The sequence below is a fragment of the Elgaria multicarinata genome, chromosome 1 (genome assembly GCF_023053635.1).
Source record: "Elgaria multicarinata webbii isolate HBS135686 ecotype San Diego chromosome 1, rElgMul1.1.pri, whole genome shotgun sequence".
Lineage (NCBI taxonomy): Eukaryota > Metazoa > Chordata > Lepidosauria > Squamata > Anguidae > Elgaria > Elgaria multicarinata.
Genome location: NC_086171.1, coordinates 191,565,427 through 191,591,837, shown reverse-complemented (window position 1 = coordinate 191,591,837; position 26,411 = coordinate 191,565,427). Strand labels below are relative to the sequence as shown.

The following is a 26,411-nucleotide window of genomic DNA, read 5'->3' as shown; positions in this document are numbered from 1 at the left end:
TAAAGAAATGCTTATATCTGCATAAGCTTTAAAGATAAAGACACCAAAATTGGTACAGTAATAGATATTTGAGAGAGCTTTAAGCATACCAAATTTGAATTGAATTGGGTCATCCGTTGATTTTTATGATTTTTTACATTTTCCCCTTAAACTCACTTCCTGGTATCCAAAAGATTGCTGTCGCCCTGTAGCAAAAACAACAACCGCGAAAGCTTAGCACTACGGGGATAATCTGAGGGAAGCAGGTACATGGGATGAAGCTTATAGTGGCTACATAACCACGGTTTAAACGCATTCAATAACCACTTGCTGCAAAAGCGTTAATGTCCTAACCATGGCTTAGTGTGTTGTCTGAACCAGCCCAATGAAAACAGGGTAAAATCTTTTTAAACCCAGTGTGCTGTCTTATATTATTAGAGACCGATCTAAGAATGGGGCAGTCCCCAGTTTGAATCTTGCATCTGTTGTACACTTTCTAGGCTACACTCTCGGCCTCAGTCCCCACCCCCCACCCCTGGTCTGCAATATGGAGGATAATAATTCTGACTTACCCTACAGGGTCGTTGTAAGGAATAGAAATGATAAGTATGATCATTGTTGCCTGTGTAAGCTTGCATGCCCCTGGTGATTTCCCGCTTCAATTTGTATCCCAGTTATTTCACTCTTGCCTGCCTTGTCTCCCTTCCTGAACAGACACCTCGCCTTCGGAAGCTACGAACCTCAATGCCTCCAACAGCATCGGAGCCAGCGTGTTGTGTGCCATCTGTGGTGATCGTGCTACAGGGAAACACTATGGAGCTTCCAGCTGCGACGGATGCAAAGGGTTTTTCAGGAGAAGCGTCAGAAAGAACCACATGTATTCCTGCAGGTAAAGCGGGAGGAGGGTACTAGGTAGTTCCTTAATGTTTTGGAGCCTTTGAATTATGACTTGTGAGATGTTACTTTGGGGTTGAATCCAGACTTACTCTGGATCAACTATTTTCTCTGCCCCCTTCCTTCCCATGACAGTCCCGCCAGCCCCCTGAAAATACTACATGGGGGGGGGGGGTTGCCTACACAACGGCAGGTTGCCACCTCGATAAGCAAAGCCATAAGCTTTGGCTGCATCGGGGTGGTGCTAGCTAATCCCGATGCAGCAGCAAAAGTGCAGGGTTTCCAGCAGCCGGGCCCATCCTCTGCCCAGACAGATGGTGACCAATCACGGGATGCCATTCACCTGGCCATGCCTCCACCACAACTCCGGAGAGAGGACTGACGGCGGATGCGCTGAAGAAAAAAGATGGGATAAGTCCCCGACTTTTTGTCTTTGCAGTTTCACAGGAAAGCCCCGTGATGGCTGTGAGATGGCTGCTGCGTTTTATAATCGATGCAGTGCCACAGCGCACCCACTCTGAAACTTTCCGCGTGTATAGATAGCTCCAGAAGCTGGGGTCAGATGATCAGTGGGGAAAACGACTGCTCCCGCGCATGCCGGTCACGCAAATGGGATTACCCTAATTACCCATGTCACAAGTTGCCATGTTGTCCGAACCCAATGTAACAGAACCTACAACCCTTGGTGACACGGCAACCTGCAATGCAATGTGGGTAATTACGGTAATCCTGGTCACACAACCAGCTTGCATAAGTGCGGAGGAAGCAACCGGTGCTGTGTACTTTCCCCTGCTGATTGTCTAAACCCAGCCAGAGAGTATGGGGAACTTCCTGAATGGGGTGAAATGTATGTGGGAGGCGGGGATCCCCCCAAATTGGGCAGAATGACCTTCTGCGAACAGAGCCTTTCTTCTCATGAAGGTCCTTTCCTCGCACAGAAGGCAAGTTCTGGATTGAACCAGATGACCGCATCAAAAATAAGGACAGAGAACAGGATAAAGAGACTATATCTTTAGCCTGGAGAAGAAAATAATGAAGGGAAGACATGAGAGCCAGTGTGGTGTAGTTGCTAGAGTGTTGGACTGGGAGTCAGGAGATCCGAGTTCTATTCCCCATTCAGCCATGGAAGCTCACTGGGTGACTTTGGGCCACTCACAGACTCACAGCCCAACCTACCTCACAGAGTTGTTGTTGTGAGGATAAATTGGATTAGAGGAGGATATGTACACGGCCGTGGGCTCCTTGGAGGAAAAAAAAGCAGGATATAAATGCAATCAATCAATCAATCAATGATTGCATCCTTGAAATCCCTGAAGTGCTATCACATAGAGAAGGGGAAAGGGTTATTCTCTGCTGCCCCAGAGGACAGGACTAGATCAAATGAGCTTAAGTTACAAGGGGGGAGATTTTGGTTGAACAGTAGGAGAAACATCTGGACAGCAAGAGCAGTTTGACAATGGAACCAAGAACTGGATGGGTGGGTGAGTGAGTGGGTGGGTGGGGTCCCCCTCCCTCCCTCCCTCACTGGAGATCTTCAAGCAGAGACTGAACAGCATCTGCCATGGATTCCTTAGTTCTGCAATTCCTGCATGAAGCAGGTTCTTGTATATGAGGGCCTGCAAGGCCCCTTCCAACTCTGACTCTATGATTTTATGAAACGAATTGGCATTCTCACAAAACACGTTCACCCACCACCAACCACCACACAGCATTTACATCGTTTTCATTTTATTTGTGGACTGATCTTTCCAGCTAGAGAGGTTTGCGTGGCACCTAAGTTGTGCTCTTTCCAGTGCCAGGGGATGACTTTTTTATTTTCCCAGTACTTTAGAATTTTTTTTTATCCTAGTCTTTTAACTCTGCTGTTTTAAAATCTGTATTTTAAATCTTTGCCTTGCTGCTCGGTTTTATTCTGATTGTACTTTTGTATTGTGGTTTTATATTGTGGTTTTAAGCTGTCATATTTTATGCTGTTCTTGTGGTTTTAACTTTTGTGAACCGCCCAGAGAGCTTTGGCTATTGGACGGTATAGAAATGGAATAAATAAATTAACTACTTGAGGAGGCTGCAAGGACATCTCAGCAGAACTCCCCCCCAGCTGTATTTTTAGGTTTGCTAAAAGGGATCCCTCTGAAAAGAGGTGAATAATAGAAGAAATGTAGTAAAAGATATTTTCCTAGCCATGATTTACAACTGTTTCCTCCAGAACGAAAAGGTGCACAACGTATTTTGATTAGTAGTGCTAGGAAGTGACTGTTGGGAAGCACCCTTTAACTTAAGGGTGCGTCTCAGGAGCAATATTTCCAGTGATATAACTATACGATTGTAAACCTGTGGGCAGGGCCAGGTGTTAATTTTTATTGTAGTGTTTTGTTTTGAAATAATAAATATTCTGGGAATAGCTGGTGCACTTTACATTCTAGCCCACTTCCAGTTTTTGTTTTGTAGGAAAGAGAGACCCTCATTACAGAGATCTTAACCTTTTGTTTCATTTATTTTAAGAATTGATATGCCATGTTTGCACTATCCTTGTTTACAAAGTGGCTTGCAAAATAAGGCCCCCACACACACACCCCAACAGCCTTCCCCACACACACACCCCAACAGCCTTCCCCACCCCCACCCCGCCACTCACTGTCTTTCTCTCACAAACATAGGCCCTTTCTACACCTCCCGGTGTTCCGGGAGGGAAGGGGGAGGCTCTCACGATATCCTGATCACGAGAGCAACCTCCCAGTATGCACATGAAGAGCGTGATGTCCTGGGAGGAAGCAGGGACATCATGGGTGCCTTTTTCCCCATTCTTTTTTTTTAAAGCAGCGGGGCCGGTCACACACACCGAAATCGTCCCCCCAAACCCGCTCCCTGCCATCCCAGGGGTGGTGAAATTGCTGCCACCCCCTCCCCTGATGGGCATGAAGCCGCACCATGTGGCTCCGTGCCCATTTCTGGTGCTGTGTTTACTCACAAGTAAGATCAGCACCAGGCGGGACAGGTGCCCACACTTCCTGCAGTCTCAGGACGATCCCGAGACCACAGGAAGAGGCAGGTTTTCCCAGGGTTTCTTTATCCCTAGGAAAGCCTGTGCCCGTCCCACCAGCCCCCGAGAGTCACTGTGCGTCATTTGGATGCACAGGGACTCCGCTGTGACCAGCCCAGACTATCGGGCTGGTGTAGAAACAGCCATACTGTCTCACTCATTCACTCACACAGACAGACAATCCTCCCCTGATCTCCCGATCATGGGGGAAGATCAGAAACGTAAGTCTTAAAAGCAACCATGATGTACAGTTGGCTGGAGTATAAAAAATTCTCTAGCCATCCCTCTTAATAATGTTGTTCTTCAGAGAGAAACCTTAGAGTTTGGTGGGCTAGAGTGGCACAAAGTTTGTTTTATGTCCCAAAAGAAAAAAAAGTTATGGTAGGAGAGGTGCAGACAAGAGAATTTGGGGTAGGGGCTGGCTAGGGCACCATTGGGGCACAGGAGAGAACTCTGAGGGCCGCATGCAGCCTGTACGTTGTCCACCACTGCTCTAGGCCATAATTGCACCAAACTCAATTCAATTTCTGTTATGACTTAGAATTGTTTCCTTAAACTCCTCTCTCTCTCTCTCTCTTCCCCCACTTCACAGGTTTAACAGGCAGTGTGTTGTAGATAAGGACAAAAGAAACCAGTGTCGATACTGCAGGCTAAAGAAATGCTTTCGAGCAGGAATGAAGAAAGAAGGTGAGGGCCCTTCATGCTTCATTGGCTGAAGCTTCCCTCTTATTACATGGCCATGGTGTAGTGTCGAGCAATTTGAAAGCCAGCCATGTTGGTGATCGGATTATACGGCAATACCTATTCCTTGCTCTGCACCTCTGCACAGAGACAAGGCACTTTGAAGGCAACATTGGCTGTATAATATATACATGCATAAAGGCAGAAGTGCTGATTTTTTACAACTGCAGACAGATGCCTCTTTCTAATCATGCAAATAATTAAAGATTTTAAAATATACTACAATAATTTAGAACCCACCTTTCTATACAAAGTGGTATCTCATAAAACAAGAAGTCACAAATATCGGAAAAACAATAAAAAACAAAATGACAGAAACAGCAGCAATTAAAAACATTGGGAAAGTGCATAGTTAACTTATGGAACTTGCTTCCAGGAGATGTGGTGTTTACCACTAGTGTAGATGGCTTTAAATGGGGATTGGGTACATTCATGGAGGATAAGGCTACCATCAGCTACAAATTATAATGGTTGTATGCTGATTCCAGGTTCAGAGGCATTATGCCTCTGAATTACCCATTGATGGGGAGGGAACAATAGTGGGTAGGTGAGCTGTTACCCTCAGGTCCTGGTTTTGGACATCTTGTAGACATCTGCTTAGATGAGGGGCGCAGAACGTCAGGCCCGGGTTCCAAATTCAACCCTCCTGCAATCCAAATTCATCCCTTTGGGCTTCTCCAGATGGTCATGCCCTCTTCTCCTAGCCCCATGCCCCTTTCCTTGGCCACTGATCATTTGGTGGTTTCCCGGCCTTTGTGCAGTTTTCCCATCCTAAAAGGTCGAAATGCCGCTCCTAAGGCTTAATTACTGGCAGTAGAAGCTTTAAGCAATAATATGCTGGAATTTTTGGTCTTTTGGGTCTGCCCCCTTTTGCCTTTGGCCCCACCCACTACTGGAATGAGAGCTTATCAAAAATGGAATTTGGCCCTCGGAATGAAAGAGGTTCAATCCCTGGTGTAGATGCTGGACTTGACAGGCCTTTAGTCTGGTCCAACGGGGCTCTTCTAGGGTGACCCTATGGAAAGGAGGGCAGGGCTCCTGTATCTTTAACAGTTGCATAGAAAAGGGAATATATTATTCCCTTATATTATTACACTGGAAGGACAAATTCACACCTCATATAATGCAATGGATCGAGGACCTAATAACATTATCAACTTTTGAATGAGTGTTATATAGACACAACTTGCAAGTGGATAAATATATGGACATTTGGTCTGCTTTTCTTGAAACCTTTGTATAACTCTCTCCCTTTTTTTTAACAGTTCATACGATGGAAATGATAATAATTCTATATACACAATCTATGAGGTTTTTTTTGTTTTCACGATGTATTTTCTGTTTTGTTTGTTGATATTCACAATAAATTTTAAAAAGAAAACAAATTAAAAAGAAAAGAAAAGGGAATTTCAGCAGGTGTCATTTGTGTGACTGCAGCACCTGGTGAAATTCCCTCTTCATCACAACAGTTCAATCTGCAGGAGCCCTGCCTAGAGTGACCAGATAAAAAACAACAACACAGGGATCTTGCAGATTCATGTCCTCTCCGCAGCCCTAGTCTTAGTCTCACCCATAAGCCCAGGCACTTCTAAGAATGTGGCTTAGGAATCCTCTTCTCACTTCAGAGCACTCACTCGTATTTGTCTGTTAATATTCAATAGACGTTACATTAGGTCCATGACCAGCAAAATACTGAGTAAACATTTAGAATACATCATGCCATGACTGAGCTCTGGGGATCCTGATAACACATGGTGTAACCTTGAGCACGCCTGTTAACAGCCGCTGACTGCAAGGTTTTCATTTCAGAACAATCTCGTTATAGCCCTATTATCAAGAGGAATTATATGATTGGGAAAATAAATCTTGAGACGCACAGGTGTAATAGTAACAATCAGATACTGTTTGATGCAGATGTTCTTATGATTAGCCATAGAAAGGATAGATAGGCACACAGTTAGAGCTAATAGTTTAGGCACTTGTTTGACTTGATGACCTGGTTTGCCACCCTCCACCCCACCCCACCCCCACCCCACCCCCCAGAACTTAGCATTGGTTACAGATTGATCGTGTGTTTTATCAGGACATCCTGGAATAACTTGTTGCAGAAAGGAGCACCCAAAATGCTCATATGCACAGAGCACCTTTCCTACAAGGAAAGGCTCATGTGTTTGGGCCCTTTTAGTTTAGAAAAACACAAAGATGATTAATTTCTATGCATGCTTAGATGGGGAAAAGTCATACAATGCCCAGCATTCCCTAGCCAGCCATTCTGGTTCACACATGTGCCCTTATAAAGAAAATAATAATAATTCCCACTGTTTGTCAGAGGAAGAGCAGCAATGACAGGAGGGGAAAGTTGTGGATGGGTAAAACTTTCTTAACACAGGTGTAACTAATAAGGCTTTCCCTTAACCTTGGAAGTTTCACCAGAGATCAGAGAAGGAAAGGAAAACTGCATCTTTGAGACTGAGGCCATGGCTAGACCAGGCCTATATCTCGGGATCATTCCGGGATCATCCCTGTACATCTAAATGACACACAGGGGATACCAGGAGCAGGCAGGGATGACCCCTCCATTTGCCTGGGATAATCCTTAGGTCTAGCTAAGGCCTGAGAGGGATTCTTTTTTTTTTTTTTTTGCACACTTCTAAACAAGGACAAGAAGTTTAAATGTGAAAAGTATCATTCCCAGATTTGTGCAGTTCTGTGGCACGAAATGGTGACTGGAAGTACTAAAATGCACTTCAGACGGAATATAACCTGTTCACTAAGTGACTCCCAAAATACAGGAAGGTTGGACCGTGGTTGTAAATCCAGCATATTTAAAATTGCATTTCTGTCTTTCACATATATGCACCAAGAGCAGGAGAGAGGCTCAAAAAAAGGACTTTTAAAAATGGCATGTGTGAAATCTGTCTAGATTAGGCAGTTACACTGAAAATGCAATTAGAGAAGAAACTTGTTGAAGCTTGAACTTGAAGGTGGTTCACATATGCATATACATCATTTGATCTCTCTACATTCTTAGCTGAGTGTGCCAATAATCTCCATTGAAAAGCATCCTATCACTCATACTTGGGAGTAAGACCCATTAAAATTGGTAGAATTTACTTCTGAATATGAATGCCATGGTTAGGAAGGGCCTTTGATATTAATGGGGCTAAGATTGGCATGACTAGATCTATTCCATTGCTTTTAATGGACTTAGCCATGATTAACCAACTCTACTTAGTTAGGATCATTCTCACTGATTTCAGTTCAGCTTACTTCCATGAAAGTGTATTTAGGATAGTGGCCAACATCTGCGGTGCTTTCAGATGGACAGCTTCAAGCACAGTCTTCCCCAACCTGGTGCTCTCCAGATGTTTTGGACTTCAACTCCCATCAGCCCCAGCCACCATGGTCAATGGTCAGGGATGCTGGGAGCTGTAGTGGATCACACCAGGTTGGGGAAGTCTGTCATAGAGCTATAAAAAAACATTGTGCAGCTATTCTGACTTTTCCTCCTTGATGGATTTTTGTGGAAAGAAATAAAGGTGGAAGGGTTACAAGTGAAAGGTGTTGTTGTCTGGATCCTCCATACAATTCTATGACTGAGGAAGGATGATTGCATGATAAAAGCCTTGGCTGGAAGCACCCCTGATTTTCTTTGGACATTTCATACTTATAGAGTCATAGAATCATAGAACAGTAGAATTGGAAGGGGCCTATAAGGCCATTGAGTCCAACCCCCCTGCTTATTGCAGGAATCCACCTTAAAGCATCCCTCACAGATGTCTGTCCAGCTTGAATATCTCTAGTGTAGGAGAGCCGACGACCTCCCTAGGTCATTGGTTCCACTGTCCTACTGCTCTAACAGTCAGGAAGTTTTTCCTGCTGTCTAGCCAGAATCTGACTTCCTGTAACTTGAGCCCATTATTCTGTGTCCTGCACTCTGGGATGATTGAGAAGAGTATATTTCATTTCATCTTACCCACCTCAAATCTTTGGGATAGGACAGGTGACATCATCATCATCATCACCACCACCACCACCACCATCATGTTTTCTCTGCTCTTTTATACGGTGAAATCAAATGTTGCATGAATGGACCTCTGCTCATGAAATGAGACTTTCCCCTCCTCACCTCATCCTTACAAAACCTGCTCCAGAGGGTTCTCTCCCAGTGGGACTTTAGTGAGGGTGGAATTACCTCCTTCTCATTTGGCCAATAGAAGTTATTCGGTCCATAGGAGGGGTTAATCGGATGCAACCTAGAAAGTACACTATGTAAAATCAATGGCAAAAGTATATGAACTAACTAAAGCGTTTTGCTTTGCCTTTCTTTTTGAAAGTAATGGAAAAAGGATTTTCTTGTATTTTATATTTTGGGGTTGTTGTTGTTTTGCAGCTGTACAGAACGAACGTGATCGAATCAGTACTCGGAGATCCAGCTACGAAGACAGCAGCTTGCCTTCCATTAACGTTTTACTGCAAGCAGAAGTACTTTCACAGCAGGTACTTCTTTGGAATTTAGTGAACAAATCAATATTAGAACTATCTGATGAGAGGCTTCCTGTTATTTTAATTTTCTGACCATCTCATTTTCTCTTTAATAAACATCTGTCAGCTATCAGCCATTTTCATAAATCATAAACCTGTTACGCTGAAAATCCTGTGTGCACTTTCTTGGGAGTAAGCTGCACTGAATGCAGCGGAGCTTACTCCTGAGTCAATATGCATAGGATTGTGCCATGAGTCTCTAGCAGGGCATCTTTCATTTTGACCAGATCTGTCATTCGTCACTGATTACATCATGGGGGAATATCCAACAGGCTAGTGGTGCAATCACATCTACATCACAGTCATTATCACAATAGCTATGCTGTTAGCCGGTTTCCAGATACAAAATACTACCCTTTTTGTGTGCTGAGGAAACACAACAGAAGTGTAGACTCGAGGGAACTTACTTAGACTGAGTGAAACAATTGCGTATTTAGTGTAACAAAAATGGGAAAGGACATGCCTAGGTAATAAGGGAAAATATCAAGCTGGTTTCTGACCAACTCAGGCTCACTTACCTAGGATCAGCATGTTAAATCTTCTGGGTTCCTTGACTAAGAAACTAAATAGCAAAGTCCCATCCCCCCCCCAATTTTGTATGGTCAGTGATGCACAGAGAAGCATTTTATAGCACACTCATTGCTGGGCACTCACGGGAGGTGGATGGTGTCCTTTTCACTATGCCATCCACCTCCCACGCGTCTCACTCTCCTGAATATTTTCCTGTCACAAAAAAAGACCCGAAAAATCCGACTTTTGGGGCTGTAGCAAAAGGTGCCGTCATTTCCTGCTGTGTGCAGGAGAAGCAGCAGGATAAAAACGGCCACTGAATGGGCCATGTGGTCGTTTGCTTCCTCTTTCTTCCCCGTATGAAGAAAGAGGAAGCTGCTCCTCCCTATTGTGGGACAGAAAAGGGATGGTAGGTAACACAATTCCCCCCTCCCCCATCTGATGACGCTGCTAGAGTTGGCAAGTTTCCCACAAATAAAACCACTTGGGAGAAATAAAGAAGCCTGGAAGGGAAGACTTTGCAGGTGGCTTTAGAGACAAGTTTCCGTGCTCAGTAAGGGAGAAGTTGGGATCCTTGGATGGCAGTAGGAAGAGCACCAGAAATGTATGATAGGGAGAGCAAGGAAGGAGGAGAGAACAATTAATTGATCACAGAAGGATGTGTGGGAACATTTGGGTAAATTTTATGTGTAATGGTGATTGTAAAACAGGCATACAAGTAGACCATTGTATTGCAAACAGGTGCACGTAAGAAAAAGCCAGCTAATTTGCATTCTTCTTCACTAAAATAGATAATCAGCATTGTTGGACTGATTTATCTTCTTCTTCATCATCATCATCATCATCATCATCATATTTATCTCTTACCTGCCTCTCCCTCTGTATCGAGGCGAGGAACAACACTGAACAAAAAAATATAAAATACATAAAACTGATTAAAAACATAAAACCAATACATTATTAAAATCCTAAAAGCTTTTAAGACATTTTAAAATTCGACTGGGCAGGCCTGCTGGAAGAGATCTGTCTTTATGGCTCTTTTAAATTCAGAAAGACTATTAAGCTGGTTGATCTTTCCCAGCAGGCCATTCCACAGTCTGGGAGCTGCAGAAGAGAAAGTCCTCTGGGTAATGGTTATTTATTTATTACATTTTTATACCACCCAATAGCTGAAGCTCTCTGGGCGGTTCACAAAAATTAAAACTATAATAAAACAACCAACAGTCTAAAAACACAAACACAAAATACAGTATAAAAAGCACAACCAGGATAAAACCACACAGCAGAAACTGATATAAGATTAAAATACAGAATTAGAAGAATAAAATTTAAATTTAAGTTAAATTAAGTGTTAAAATACTGAAAGAATAAAAAGGTCTTCAGCTGGCGACGAAAGGAGTACAGTGTAGGCGCCAGGTGGACCTCTCTGGGGAGCTCATTCCGTAGCCGGGGTTGTCAATAAGTTGTATGTTCAAGGACCCCAGTGCTTTCTCCATTATTCAGCTCCATGGCTTTTACTCTCCCACCTCCCATCCTTTTACTTTTTGTGGTGAACTGGAAGCAGTCACCTAACACTGGCTACTCCCTTCTTACTCAGACTTTTAAATAAGCCACGTTGAGGTACAGTGATCGTGCAAACTGGGAGTTTGAGTTTAAGACGACGTAACCCAACAGAAGCCAAATCACAAGCAGGTTATACTTTGGTATTTGGATTTAAGTGGGTTTAGGCCAGGGGTAAAGAACTTGTGACCCTCCAGATGTTGTTAGACTTCAACACCCAGAAGCCCCAGCCAGTATGGCTAATGGTCAGGGATGATGGGAGTTACAGTTCAACAACATCTGGAGGGCCAAGGTGTCCCACCATTGTTTTATCCCTAAGGAGACCAAGAGAAACAAGTCAAATCAACACATTATGTACTTATAAAGATGTACATTATATTTCCCCCCCTCCTATTTGGAGGCCAACAAAGCTGACAAAAGATGGGGGGGGGGAAGAGGCACTAAAATACAACTCATTTGTAGATTACAAACTTTAATGGGAAATGGATTCACACTTTGGGGTTCCACATTAAGCATAAGGAAAGGCACTTCACTTTCTCACATGCTGTACCTCAGATGATGAATCCTTGCAGTTTGCACAACTTTCCTGATCTCTGTCTCTTCCTAAGCAACCTTGGGTGAAATTTCTCTCACATTCTTGCAGATATCATCGCCAATTTCTGTGATCAGCGGAGATATCAGGGGGAAAAAGATCGCAAATATCGCAGACGTGTGCGAGTCCATGAAGCAGCAGTTGTTGGTGTTAGTGGAGTGGGCCAAGTACATCCCAGCCTTCTGTGAGCTTCCTCTGGACGATCAGGTGAGCCAGTTGTTTGGACATTTATTTATAGCTAAAATTAAACTGTGATCTCCTTATTCCATTTCTAAAAAAAATTGCAAGCCTATTATGGTATTCATTGTGTGAATGGGCATTATCTTCTCACTGTAGTTGGTTGATAAACAGAGCTGCCTGGCAAAATGGTAATAATGGGGCATAATCCCAAGAAAATGAGTCATGTATAAGTGTCCTTGAAACCAACAGTACATAGATGCATAGTTAAGTGCTTAAGGTACTCCTATGTACACTTACTTGGGAATAAGACTCATTGAACTCACTAAGACTTATTTCCAATCAAGAAAACAGAAACAGAATTAGGCTGTAAATTGGCTTTCCTGTTTTACAGGAAAATGGCAGCAAATGTGGCAGCTGGGAGAGGAGTGCAAAGAAGACCTAAGGGCAGCATGTGGCTCACCTCTAGTTTACAGGGGAGGATCCGCACGTCGCTCCCAGAGCGCTTCTATGCAACCCCAGAGCACCCCGAAAACGATAGTCTGACTTCCCTGTAAAAGAAACGAGGAAGAGCCGTCCATGCCGCCGCCGCCGCCGCCGAGGAGAGCTCTCCGCCGGAGAGGAGAGCTCGGCAAAAGAAGGCGGGGTGAAGAGCGGAAGAAGCTCTCTACCCCGCCTTCTTTTGCCGAGCTCTCCTCGCCGGTGGAGAGCTCTCCTCGTCGTCAGCGGCGGCGGCGGCATGGACGGCTCTTCCTCGTTTCTTTTACAGGGAAGTCAGACTATCGTTTTCAGGGTGCTCTGGGGTCGCATAGAAGCGCTCTGGGAGCGACATGCGGATCCCCCCAGGTTAGTTCGATACGCTCCTGTCTTTGATAACTCTGTGCCTTCAGCATCAGGAGACTTTTAGCTCAGAATTTTGCTCAGACAAATTTGCCTCCTTCTACTTTGCCTTGATGCAGAGATTGAAACCTTTGAGAAATAGTAATCTCTCCTTCTCTTCAGCTCTTTCATTGCAAGATATTTCTCAGTGTTTGTTCCGAACATACAAATTGGCCCATCCCCATGAAGACAACCTTTCCCAAATCCTTGAGTTAATGTTTAGTACTTGTTTGCCGTACAGCTGAAGTCCCAGTCGGACATTAAGAAGCATCCATGTCACACTGGGTCTTAGCATTAACCTTTGTTTCTACCGATTTTTTTGATTTTTTTGATTTTTTTTTTAACTAAAAGTGGAATAGGAGATTCAGAACATTCTTGAGGATCACTGAAGCGTATGACGTGAGACAATGCAATCATTAACAACAGAGCAAGTAGAGTTTTTTTTAAAAAAATAAACCTCAAGTCCCTCATAAGCGCAAGATGTCCACAGTCCCTGGAAAAATCAATTACATTAGGGCAGAGATGCTAAACTTGTGGAATTGGATTCAGACATGAACTCACGGAAGAGTGAACTGCAGCGGTGTTGCAGTTCCATGAAAACGTTGCACAAGCCGTAGCGCAACATACACAGCTTGAAATCTGGCCTCGAGCAGTGTTGTGCAGAACCCAGTGTGTGATGCGGAACGGCATTACACAATGAGGGGAAAGGTTGCTTTGCTTGTGCAACATACCTTCTGCTCACCTGCGACAGAATCTGGATCCACCACGTGGCCATTTGTGTGACCTTGTGACTCCCTAAGAGAATCCTCATGTTGCTGACCCCCAACAGTTGGATGTAATTTGACTTGCAAGCTAACTAGGCACGACCCATCCTCGCACATGCAGCTGTGTCCTCTGGAGGGGATCAGCTCAGTGGAACCCTCCTCCCTAACCCACCTTAGCCCAGTAGGCCCTGAGGAGCACGCATGCACTGGTGTTCAGAAGAGGGCAACCAAGATGAGCAAGGGTCTGGAAACAAAGCCCTATGGAGAGAGACTGAAAGAACTGGGCATGTTTAGCCTGGAGAAGAGAAGACTGAGGGGAGACATGATAGCACTCTTCAAATACTTGAAAGCTTGTCACACAGAGGAGGGCCAGGATCTCTTCTCGATCCTCCCAGAGTGCAGGACACGGAATAACGGGCTCAAGTTAAAGGAAGCCAGATTCCAGCTGGACAACAGGAAAAACTTCCTGACTGTTAGAGCAGTACGACAATGGAATCAGTTGCCTGGTGAGGTTGTGGGCTCTCCCACACTAGAGGCCTTCAAGAGGCAGCTGGACAAGCATCTGTCGGGGATGCTTTAGGGTGGATTCCTGCATTGAGCAGGGGGTTGGACTCGATGGCCTTGTAGGCCCCTTCCAACTCTGCTATTCTATGATTCTATAATTCTATTACAACAGGAGGCTGCAGAGCACCTCCCCTAGACCCATCCAGCTGTCCCTCCGCTCCCCAGGCCCTGAGCCTGCAAGTTACTGCTGCTTTGGAAACGCTAGTCCCCAAATATCTTGGCATCAAGTGAGGAAGGTGGTCATGTCATTACTGCGATAGCTTTTAAAGATTCTGGTGAAAGATCAGGCAGAGTCACCAAGCAATTAATGAACGTTTCCTGTATTCTCTTTAATGTGTGACATATTTTGTCAGGCCCTGAAATATGGAAGGCTGAGTAGTGCTTCTTGTATTCCATTTTATGAGAGGTACCCACTGGCACATTTGTGTAGCTAAGGGGCAGTTGGGGAAGGAGGGAAGAGGGCTCCATTGAGCCACACGCTGATCTCCGTTGGATGCCATTGCACATGTATCAGATGGATTGTGCCCTATGCAAATAAGCAAGATACATCAGCCTTGCAATTCCTCCTTAAAGTATTCCAATCTACAGAAACAAAACACCCTTGTGCATCACACTGGGCCTGTTCAGACGACAACACCAAGCCATGGTTAGGCTGCTAACCATTTTGCAGCAAATGCTTAGTGAGCATGTCTAAACCATGGTTATGTAGCCACCACGGTTAGGAATGGTTCGCACGACCCACTAAGCCATAATGTTTAGCTCAAAATTCTGAACCGCCATGGCTTAGTGTGTCACCTGAACAGGGTCATTGGCAAATGCCCATCTCGTATTGCAATCCCTCCAGTAACGTGGTCGTCACAGGAGGTAACAGGGTGACCATATGAAAAGTAGGACAGGGCTCCTGTATCTTTAACAGTTGTATAGAAAAGGGAATTTCAGCAGGTGTCATTTGGATGCATGCAGCACCTGGTGAAATTCCCTCTTCATCACAACAGTTAAAGCTGCAGGAGCCCTGCCCCCTTTTGTATCTTGTCACTCTAGTATAGCCCCCGCAGCTTTAACTGCTGAAATTCTCTTTTCTATACAACTGTTAAAGATACAGGAGCCCTGTCCTCCTTTTCGTATGGTCACCTTAGGTAACAGGGTGCGATATTTTCTCTGCATTCCTCTTCTGTGGGTACATCATAACTCTGTGCCCTGCCTGCTATGCTATTCCATGGTCACCCCGATAATAATAGGCCTTTGTTCCTCCAGGTGGCTTTGCTACGGGCACATGCAGGGGAGCACCTGTTACTGGGAGCTGCCAAACGGTCAATGGTGTTCAAAGACATCCTACTACTAGGTAAAGAGCTTCATGTGCCAGGATGCTTCTGTCTCATTCCATTAAAAAGGCCACAATCTTTGACGTTTTTAGTGTGGGAATTTGGAAGAAAAAAGGCCATGTAATATGTCAGCTTTCTTACGGTGCAATCCTATACAAGTTTACTTGGAAGTAAGCCCCACTGTGCTCAATGGGGCTTATTCCCTGACACAGGGCTGCAGAACCTCCTGCTCAGGGCCCAAATCCAGCCTTCCTGAGGTCTCAATCTGGCACTCCAGCATTCCCCCAATGGCCATCCTCTTCCCCTGGGCTCAGGCCTTTTTTTCACAACCACCCATCACGGGGTAGTTTCCTGGATTGTGTGCATCCCCCCCCCCTTTCTAAACAGTTGAAATGCCTCTCTTAAGACTTAGTTACTGGCAGTAAGAGCATTAAGCTGAAATAGGCTGGGATTGGAGGGATTTTTGCCCTGCCCCTTTTGCCTTGCCCCCTTTTGCCTTCAGTCCTGCCCACCACTGGAACACAGCCCTCCTTGCCCCTGAAAGTTTCTCTGAAATGGAATTTGGTCCTCGGGCTGTAAAAGGTTCTGCACCGCAGTCCTAGGAAGCGTGTACAGGATTGCAGCCTTAATCACCTGTTGACTTTAAGTGATTCTTATGAGCAAGCAATCGAGGCAAGAGACAGACAACTTTTTTTTAACAGAGTTGAATGTATGATGAGATAGGCATTTTGTTGTCTCCCTGTCATCACTGGTAAATAGGTTTTGAAGGTTTTTGAAATCAGAAACCTGCAAAAATGTTTTACTGGGGCTGAAATGGGGAAGTGTGCATAGACCAGCTTTCTGTAACCTGGTGCCCTCTAGATGTTTTGGACTACAACTCCGAATATTCCTGACTATTTGCTATGCTGGCTGGGGCTCGTGAGAGTTGAAGTCCAAAACTTCTGCAAGGCGCCAGCTTAGGGAAGGCTGATGTAGACATTATGAGCATCATCAGATGTGTGTTTTATCACACGCTCATTACTGCTCACTCACGGTTTTTCGTGGGTCCTTTTGATGACACCGTCCACCTCCAGTGCATAACCTGCTCCTTCTGGCCTTCTTTCTGCAAACAGTAAGACCCTGGCAAATCCATATTATTACTTTTTGGGAAGTGAAATGTGCCCTGATGGCAACGTATGGCAACTAGAGAACAGCAAAGGCATTTGACAGAACTAGATTTTAAATAAAACAATTTTCCTACAGGAAATGACCACATAATTCCCCGTAACTGCCCAGAGCTACTAGAAATTAGTCGCGTGGCCGTGCGAATCCTGGATGAGCTCGTGTTGACGTTCCAAGAACTGCAGATTGATGATAATGAATATGCTTGTTTGAAAGCCATCATCTTCTTTGATCCAGGTAAACAAAGAAACAAAATCAGTAGCTAGAAAAGGTCTAAGGCTGCTTCTACACGATGGCCCTTTAGCACTGCTGAGGCATTGCTTTTCTGCAATCTGCTGAAAGTGGAATTAAAGCAAAGGGCAGGATCCAATGCAACACAACTGCTAACACAATTCTGTTGCACTAGCATAAACGGCCTCTAGCACAAAGCCAATAGTGCTTGTTTGCGTGATGAGTTTCCCCAGAAAACCCATCATGGCAGCAAGTGCTATTGGCATTGCACTAGTTGTCGTGTCGCATTGGATACTGTCCAAAGGTTCCACACAAGCCCTTTATTTATTTATTTGTTTATTTATTTATTATTTTAAATATTTCTAGGCTGCATTTAATTGCAAAAGGCCTCCCAAGGCAACTTACACAACAAAATCCCATGTAATGGAATCATATAACAATGATACAACAGCACAAATTTATATATATATATATATATATATATATATATATATATAATTTAGTAATGTCCTTGTTCAAGGTCCTCTTATTATGTGCACTCATAAATAAGCCTCATTCAAGAAAGATTTCCTACAATATGAGCTCAGGTAGTGATTAGTGTTGAACAACTTAATAACATGTCATAATTGCCCCAAGGTCAGTTTCTGTTCCTGCTGGATGAGTGAGTGGGGAGGGAGGTTTGATTTCCTCTCTTTTTTCATTTTTATAGAGAAACAGCACTATTTTGATATAAATAATAAAAAGAAAAAGTAACAATTTGAAAAAAAAAAACTGGAATTAAAGCACCTCCCCTCCTGTTGGAACAGAAACTGACATTGGGGCCATTAAGAGAGGCTGTTCAAATCACTATTAGGTGATTCATGACTCATCTCCCACCTGCAGTTATAAGGAAGCCATAAGCCTCAGTAGCACTTTGCCTATCCATACTAGACAGGCTACTGCTGTAATTGCATTTTATCAACCCCCAAACTGCCGCAAATCAGGACTGATAAAGCACAGGAGGGCAACACAGAAAACACCGAACCGCAGCAATTTGATGACCATGACATCTGGATGCTCTTTAAAAAAGTGAGCCAACAAAGATTGGCAATTCCAGAAAAAGGGCCTAGTGTGGAAGCTAGCTGCCCTGATTTACAGCTGAGTCCAAGCTCTTTCAAACTATACAATACAATCTCCATGCTGCCAGCCCAGAGAACTGTCCAGGGAGCCTCTGCTATTGGGCAGTATAAAAATGTAATAAATAAATAAATGAAAAAGCAACATGCAGGTAGCCAGATGCAAAGGAAAACAGGGCAGCTGTACCTTTAATGGTGCAGTTTTTCTCACTTCTCTAGCACTGCCATGTGACAAGGCTGCACCTCATGACATTCTCTCTTCGACAGGAATCCTGTCTCTTGTGTTGTGCTCACGCACCCGGTTCCATAGGCTGGAGGAGTTACAGTGCTTCTTTACTAGCCCTCACACCAGGGGTGGGGAACCTATGGCCTTAGAAATGTTGGACTGCAATTCCAACAATCCCTGACCACTGGCCAAGCTGGCTGGGGCTGATGGGATTTGTAGTCAAACATCTGGAGGGGCAAAGGTTTCCCATCCCTGCCTCATACCGTCAGAGCTCACACCAAGTCTGTGCTATGGCAGAGTAAGGAAAATGAAACAGGGAGTTTGGATATTGTATGGAATGACGTAGCCACCCAAATTGGTCTGAATCTCCACGGGGCTGCCCTTGGAGACGTGGCACAGTATGTAACTTCTCGTGGTTTATTCCAGATGCCAAAGGCCTGAGCGACCCCATCAAGATCAAACGAATGCGGTACCAAGTCCAGGTCAGCCTGGAGGACTACATCAACGACCGGCAATACGATTCACGAGGACGCTTTGGGGAGCTGCTGCTGCTCCTGCCCACCCTCCAGAGCATCACCTGGCAGATGATCGAGCAGATTCAGTTCGTCAAACTCTTCGGCATGGCCAAGATTGACAACCTGCTGCAGGAGATGCTGCTGGGAGGTGAGCATTGCCACGGAGGCTCTTCTGAGAGCTTTCCGGTCATTGGGCTTCAGGACTCTTGACGCTAGGCTGAGAGGCAAGTGCAGGACGCGGCATCAGCCCCATTGCAAACAGAAGAGAAGCAACGTCTGGAGTCAGTAAAGAGTATCTGGCGCTTGGCTTGGGACTCTGATCTCTCTGCTGAAGCAAGATCTGAGTTTTTATTTCAAGCCAAAGTTTGCAATCAGGCTACAGTAAAGAGGTTATTATCTAATAATTCATAAGGCTATCTTCATTTTTCCACCACAAGCTTAGAGGCCTGCATACAGAGACGGTATACTGCATACTGAGACTGAGAGAGCATGGTATATTTATTTAACAAGCTTCAGTCACTCTTTCTCTTTAAGAGAGTAAGAATTTGGGGTCACCCAATTCCATTCATGATGGGGATCCTGTATCTTTGACTCAGGCGGGGGATTTATTTATTTTATTTATTAATTACACTTATATACCGCCCCCATAGCCAGGGCTCTCTGGGCGGTTTACAGAAATTCTAAAATTAAGATAAAAACGAGTATACAAAATTTAAAATTCTAAAACACAGAACATACACACATAAAGCATTAAAAACCGTTAAAAAAACTAAACATGTGGGTAATTAAGATGTGCCGCCATATGCCTGGGCAAAGAGGAAAGTCTTAACCTGGCGCTGGAAAGATAGCAGCGTTGGTGCCAGGCGAGCCTCGTCAGGGAGATCATTCCATAGTCTGGGGGCCACCACCGAAAAGGCCCTGTCCCTCGTTGCCACACTCCGAGCCTCTCTCAGAGTAGGCACCTGGAGGAGGACCTTAGATGTTGAACGTAGTGACCAGGTATATTCATGTCGGGAGAGGCGTTCCGACAGGTATTGTAATCCCAGGCTGTGTAAGGCTTTATAGGTCAAAACCAGCACCTTGAATTGGGCTCAGAAACATACAGGCAGCCAATGCAAGCGGACCAGAGCAGGTGTTATATGGCCGAACCTTCTGGTTCCCGAAATCAATCTGGCTGCTGTATTTTGCATGAGCTGCAGCTTCCGAACCGTCTTCAAAGGCAGCCCTACGTAGAGTGCATTGCAGTAATCTAACTTGGAGATTACCAGAGCATGGACAACTGAAGCCAGATTATCCCTGTCCAGATAGGGGCGTAGCTGAGTCACCAACTGGAGTTTGTAAAAGGCACTCCGTGCCACTGAGGTCACCTGAGTCTCAAGTGACAATGATGGATCTAAAAGAACCCCCAAGCTACGAACCTGTTCCTTCAGGGTGAGTGCAATCCCATCCAGAACCAGTAGAACACCCCCCCCCATCCTGTCAGTCTTGTTTGGATTGAATTTCAGTTTATTAGCCCTCATCCAGTCCATTGTCGCAGCCAGGCACCAATTCTAGGCATTGAGCTCCTGCAGACAGGAGGAAATTGCGTTCCCTTACCATGGCTCTGATCCTGCAACTCTTCCATTTCTGCAACGAGCTATAATTACACGAGGAAGAGAGCTGCGACCACATGGCTTGTACCGCCTCAATGCAGTTGAATGGGACAGCACCCTCTAGCGGGCATTTTATAGCGCAACCTTACCTGCATACGGCAGGAAAACTCGACAAATATCGATTTATCCCAGAAGAGTTGGGTTTTCTTAGGTTTTATTTTTAGCGCTAGAATGGGAAAACGGAGCAGGAAATGCACAAGAGGCCAACGGCGTCATCAGAATTAACCACAAACATCCATGAATGGCCAGTAATGAGCGTACTATAAAACACTCATTTAAAGAAGCTCACTTAGTGGAGAACTGGGTCTGGCCAAAGAGTGTCTCTACCAAACAGCTGAGGAAAGACATGATTTGAAGCAGAGAAACAGTGGGATGAGAGGTTGCAAGGGGAGAGTAGAAGGAGAGGGGAAGTAAAGCAGGCTTTGTTTGCCACTTCTCTGCTTCAGATCCCACCTTCCCCCATTGCTTTGCAGCCCTTTGGCAGAGGCCTGAGTTCTCAGACCCAGCTTTCTGTCAAACATCAAGGTTTGGCCATCAGTCATATTCAGGTTGAGTGCCTTAACTGTGTTGCATCTCTCTCTCCAACCAAGGTATAAATTGACTGGTTAAAAGTAAAAGCATTTCTTAATATTGCCTCAATTAGGTGGTCTTAGTTATGATTCATAGGGTGACCATATGGAAAGGAGGACAGGGCTCCTGTATCTTTAGCAGTTGTATTGAAAAGGGCATTTCAGCAGGTGTTATTTGTATGCATGCAGCACCTGCTGAAATTCCCTCTTCATCACAACCATTCAAGCTGCAGGAGCCCTGCCCTCTTTTGTATCCAGTCACTCTAGTGTAGCTCCTGCAGCTTTAACTGTTGTGATGAGGGTATTTCACCAGGTGCTGCAGGCATACAAATGACACCTGCTGAAATCCCCTTTTCAATACCACTGTTAAAGATACAGGAGCCCTGTCCTCCTTTCCATATGGTCATCCTAATCATGATCCTTCCAAAATGTATCTCCATGGTTTTGATCCCACTTCCGTACATCCAATATTGATTTGCAGAAATGTATGGCTAGCATGGGCAGTGTGGATGGGAACCCTGGTCTATCTGTTTATGTGCATTCCTCTACCTTCAGGGTGATTACTGACACTGAGATCGTTTCAAATGAGCTAAGAATTGTATTGAATATTGCACAATGCTTAGGATTATGATTCATTTTAGGATCGTCGAGCGACACACCTCATGCTCACCACCATGCTCTGCACCCTCACCTTATCCAGGAGAATCTGGGGACGAACGTCATAGTGGCCAACACAATGCCTGCTCAGATCCACAACGGGCAGCTGTGTGAGTATTCCTGCATAAGAGATCCAGCATCCAGGAATGCGGTGTTTGTCCTGAATTGTGGTAAACTTAGTGCATAAGGCTGTTTACAGATTATCCTTTCACTGGAATAACAGGATCAGTTTCTCTCATGTTGCTGAGGTCTCCCTAAGAGCAGTAGGAGTGGAGATAGGGGGGACTTTGCTGTGTAGGAAAGCTCAGCCCAGCTTCTTGTTGCTGTTGTTGTAAAAGAAACTAGACCCCAAATGTATACTTTCTTACTGGATTCCTTCCTCTCTCTTTTTTCTTCAAAAGAAAAAAAATTGAGTGGAAAGGGTTCCAATATTGTTGGGACAATGGTGAAGACGGAAAAGAGTAGCTTTTTACTACTTTCTAGGACTGTGCAAATTTTGAACCTCGGATATTCGAATCAGAGACTCAGAGGTCATTTTGTGGCAGATCTGCCATTTTAGGATGGAATCCGCCATTTCAGGACAATCTCGCAAGAGGATGCTGGTGATCTTGCGTGAGGATGCGATCTCCTGAGAGGAAGCCAGTAATGGCGGTGGGGAAGGTGGAGATCACACCAAGGAGCGGGCGATCGCGCATGGCGAGGACACATCTGCCCTCTGTTCCTGGGACCCATTAAGTCCAGCCCTCCCAGGCACTGCATGCTGGGGGCTGTAGGCTGTACCAGGGCCTGGGGCTGTGCAAGAAAATGGCGGATCCCATCCTAAAATGGCAGATCCTGTCCTAAAATGGCAGATCTGCCACAAAATACCTCCGAGCCTCAGATTGGAATATCCGAGGTTTGAACCTTGCACAGCCCTACTACTTTCCCTGTTGAAGCAGCTACCTGAGTACTTATGTGTTGTAGCAGATAAGCACACAACCTGTGCACACATACACATGCACACACACCAGGAAAACAAAAGTAAAGACAAAAATCTTTTTTTGAAATATAAAAACTGCACATGAGGTAAATGAAATGTTGGTAGTGATGTCCCAGGCACTATCCAATAGGTGCTCATCACAGATACTAAACAAAATCTCACACGCATTATTTATTTTAAGAATTTTTACCCTGCTTTTCAGTGGTCAAGGCTCTCAGAGCAGCTTACCTAAGAAGGGGTACACACAGACCCCTTCATACGTTCACGGGTGTGAAGGGGTTGCAGAGCCACGTCTGTTGGGCCTAACCCCAGCCACCAAGATGCTCGCCAGCCACATTCCCCACTGGCTGCACCTTCTGCTACAATGAGAACAGGCCCTATACATGTGGCGCTCTTCTTTGCGAGGGAGAATCCTGGTTGGTGAACATTATACAATAATAACAATAACAAATCATTAAACCAGTAAAAAGTGCATCTGGTCTTTAAGGATGGATGAATCTGTCAGTTTGGGGTTTTATCAGTTTCTCAGAATCCCAACCTTAAGTTCGGTTCATACTGAACTTCGAGAATTTACAATTGAGATTTTGTTTAAAAAAAAGTTTTCATGAAAATTTGTACGCATAGTTTGTGAGCATTTCTCCTAATACATGCATTTTGTACACAAATTTGCCTCATATACACATTTTCTTCAAATAGTTTTCCTAATATAATGCATTTTTAAACTAATTTTTACTAACATACACATTTGTGTGTGTGTTTTTCATTGGAGAACACCATTGCAAAATTCAAAGAAATGTGAATTTTGGAGAATAGTTGTGCTTCAGTTCATGTATTGGTTAGAAAGTGTAGAATTAGGTACGGTCGCATGAAAAGGTGAACTGACGACATTTCTCGCCCATCTGTACTTTTAATTGCCAGTCTAAAGAAGTGGCAATAATCACAGGACAGATGGCCTCTGTAGGAGGAGGCGTGGTCCAGTCACAGCTGGTGGAGGTGGCTGTGATGACAGTTCTCTTATCTGGCAGCTTCTTCTTTTACATTTTACATTAGGAGGGGGGATCTCTGAGTGTTGTAATCTGTTGGATTACAACTCCCATCATCCCAAATCATTGGCCATTCTGGCAGGGGCTGATGGGAGTTATTAGCCAAAACATTTGAAGGGCCAGAGATTCTCTACCCTGGCTTACAAGATTGCTTTCAAGCACTGCCGATGGGTGCCAGCAATAACTTCATGCGATTTAGTGCTACCCTGTGTTTATTCTGTCCAATGAAAGTCTTACATTTGCACAGCAAGTGTAAGTGAACGCCAAAATGAATGTAAGTTGCAATCCTCAACACAACACAACACACTGGCCCGGTTCAGATAACACGCTAAACCATGAAGGTTAAGCATTTTGAGCTAAACATTATAGCTTAGTGTGTCGTGTGAACCATTCCTAGCCATAGTGGCTACATAACCACAGTTTAAGCATGCTCACTAACCACTTGCTGCAAAAGGGTTAGCGGCCTAACCATGGCTCAGCGTGTTGTCCGGATAGACCCAGCAAGGAGTAAACCCCATTGAACACATTGGAACTTACTTACTTCTAAGTGAATGTACATAGGACTGTGCAGTTCTGCCCTTCCCGCCGTGAGTGGGGAAATGCCTGTGCTTATTTTGTAATGCAGCCTTTATCCCCACAGCCACTCCTGAAACTCCCCAGCCTTCCCCACCAGCTGGCTCAGGAGCTGAACAATACAAACTGCTTCCCGGGGCCATTGTGACCGTAGCCAAACAGCCCAGTTCAATCCCTCAACCTACCATCACAAAGCAAGAGGTTATCTAGCATCCGGCTGAACGAGTCCACCTGATGTCGTGAAGAACATTGATGGGGGAGAAGAGACCTCTCTCGTTCTCATCTTGATCACTCTGGAGGTAGAATGTTCACAGGGATATCCCGGGGTGCAAACGTCTGTTATTTCGACACTGCATGGGGGGGGGAAAGCCATCTTCACATGCAGTTGTGGAGAACAACTGCACCCAAGCATTGCAGAACTTACGAACTAGCCTCAATGGCGGCCTTCTCCTTCATCTGTAGAGCCAGATCCCAACCTTCAGATCTGCTGGTGACTATTTTAGAAATTGCACTGACTTACCTGTTTCTTCACTGCCACTGAGTTACTCATTATGTTTGTTTTTACTTCTCTACGAATCTAACTTTTTAAAAAGGCATCTGAATGAAAGGGAGGGGGAGATTCCTTGGCTGGAGCATCTCTAAATAGCCCCAAGTCCTCCTGTGACGTTATGGAGTTCATACATTCTCAGATGGGCACGGCACCTACAGAAGAAAATGCAGAGACTTTGACCTGGCCGCTGCTGCAGCACAGCCTCTTTGCTGCCTCCTCCATAGCTCCACTGCCTAGGCCAGGCCTAGATGCTTCCATTGATCCTCAGCAATAAACAAAATTCAGTGGCAAAAACGTGTTCTCATAAGGTATAGTTATCATACGGCGATACTTTGTCCATCTGGTGATTGGTGATTTCCTTGAGGAAGTAGCAGTATATCTGAACAAAGAATTGCCTTGCTGGATCAGAACAAGGTCCCTCTAGTCCAGCATTCCCTCCTTCCAAAAGTGGCCAGAAGATGCTTTGGGGAAGCCCACAAGCAGCGTGTGACAGCAATGGCCTTGTCTTCTGACTGCCCTTAGCAACTGGCAGTCAGCTACACTGTATCTGCACATCAAGGTCCCATGACTCATAGCCATTGGTAGACTTAGCCTTCATTAATTTGTCTTATTGTTGAGACCTTAAGATTTGGCTTGCTGATACACAGCAAGGTCCGTCTGTTTGGCAGGGATGCCTCTGTGCTGAGCTGCTCTGCTTAAGTTGCTTCTGGTGCTCTCCTTCTCCTTTTCCATCCAAGGAAGACTGGTTTGGTTCCATGGGATTTAATGATGGTGGAAGTAGGTGCTTCTGTGAACGTCCGAATCAAGTGCCCCGCTGCCAGCTCCACCCATTTCTTACCCCTATACGTAATGATCCCAGGTGCTATTATATTGGGAATTATGGAGAACAAATGAGGGAAAGATAATGGGGTGGGGGAGGCTGCAGGCACAAGATTGACACCCACTTTAGGCTTCGCCACTGCCGAGGGGGCGGGGTGGGTGAGAAGCCAAAGGAGCTCATAGACAGCCCTCTGTTTGGGCCAACTGCACTTTTTGTCAATGTAGCCTTATTCACATGTTCTACAAACATGTGAGGCGAGGAGAGCAAAGGCGAACATGCCAGCTCTGCCCTCCACCCCTCCATCGCCCTCCAAATTTTGAGGGCGATAGCCTGCAGCCCAGAACCTTCTTGGTCCGTGGAGGCTCCTGGTGTAATTTAGAACTTGGGATGGAGAAGGCTCCTTCTTGCAAAAGAGTCACCCTCGGCACATGGGGGACAATGAAGATGGCGATGAAAGCGAGGACGGGGCTTGTATGTTCATCTTTGCTCTCCCCCCTCAAGTGTTTACAGAATGCCTGAATAGGGCTTGCATTGTAATGAAAACAGTCCTCTCCATGGCAGAGTTTACGACTTGACCTTGAGTCTTTGCGGTCATGCCCTTGGGTGTCATTCCAAGCTCCACAAGCAGCAGCCTACTTGACATGCCCATTGACAAAGGCCATATACACCTAAGAAGTTGTCTTAGATTGAGTCAGACCCTTGGCCCATCCCGCCTAGGATTGTCTACTCCAACTGACAAGAGCTCTCCAAAAC

The 26,411-nt window shown here is 45.0% G+C and overlaps 1 protein-coding gene across 2 annotated transcripts in view; it reads left to right on the top strand.

Annotated features, from left to right (window-relative positions):
* Positions 1-25,731, top strand: part of HNF4A (hepatocyte nuclear factor 4 alpha) — a 106,160-nt gene extending 80,429 nt beyond the window's left edge. For both annotated transcript variants that reach the window (XM_063145864.1, XM_063145856.1), the window contains exons 2-10: positions 694-868; positions 4,506-4,600; positions 9,048-9,154; positions 11,913-12,068; positions 15,500-15,587; positions 16,810-16,965; positions 18,727-18,963; positions 21,678-21,803; positions 24,356-25,731. In XM_063145864.1, coding sequence (XP_063001934.1) covers positions 694-868; positions 4,506-4,600; positions 9,048-9,154; positions 11,913-12,068; positions 15,500-15,587; positions 16,810-16,965; positions 18,727-18,963; positions 21,678-21,803; positions 24,356-24,498 — 1,283 coding nt within the window. In that variant the 3' untranslated portion in view covers positions 24,499-25,731. The remainder of the gene's footprint in view (positions 1-693; positions 869-4,505; positions 4,601-9,047; positions 9,155-11,912; positions 12,069-15,499; positions 15,588-16,809; positions 16,966-18,726; positions 18,964-21,677; positions 21,804-24,355) is intronic.
* The last annotated feature ends 680 nt before the right edge of the window (positions 25,732-26,411 follow it).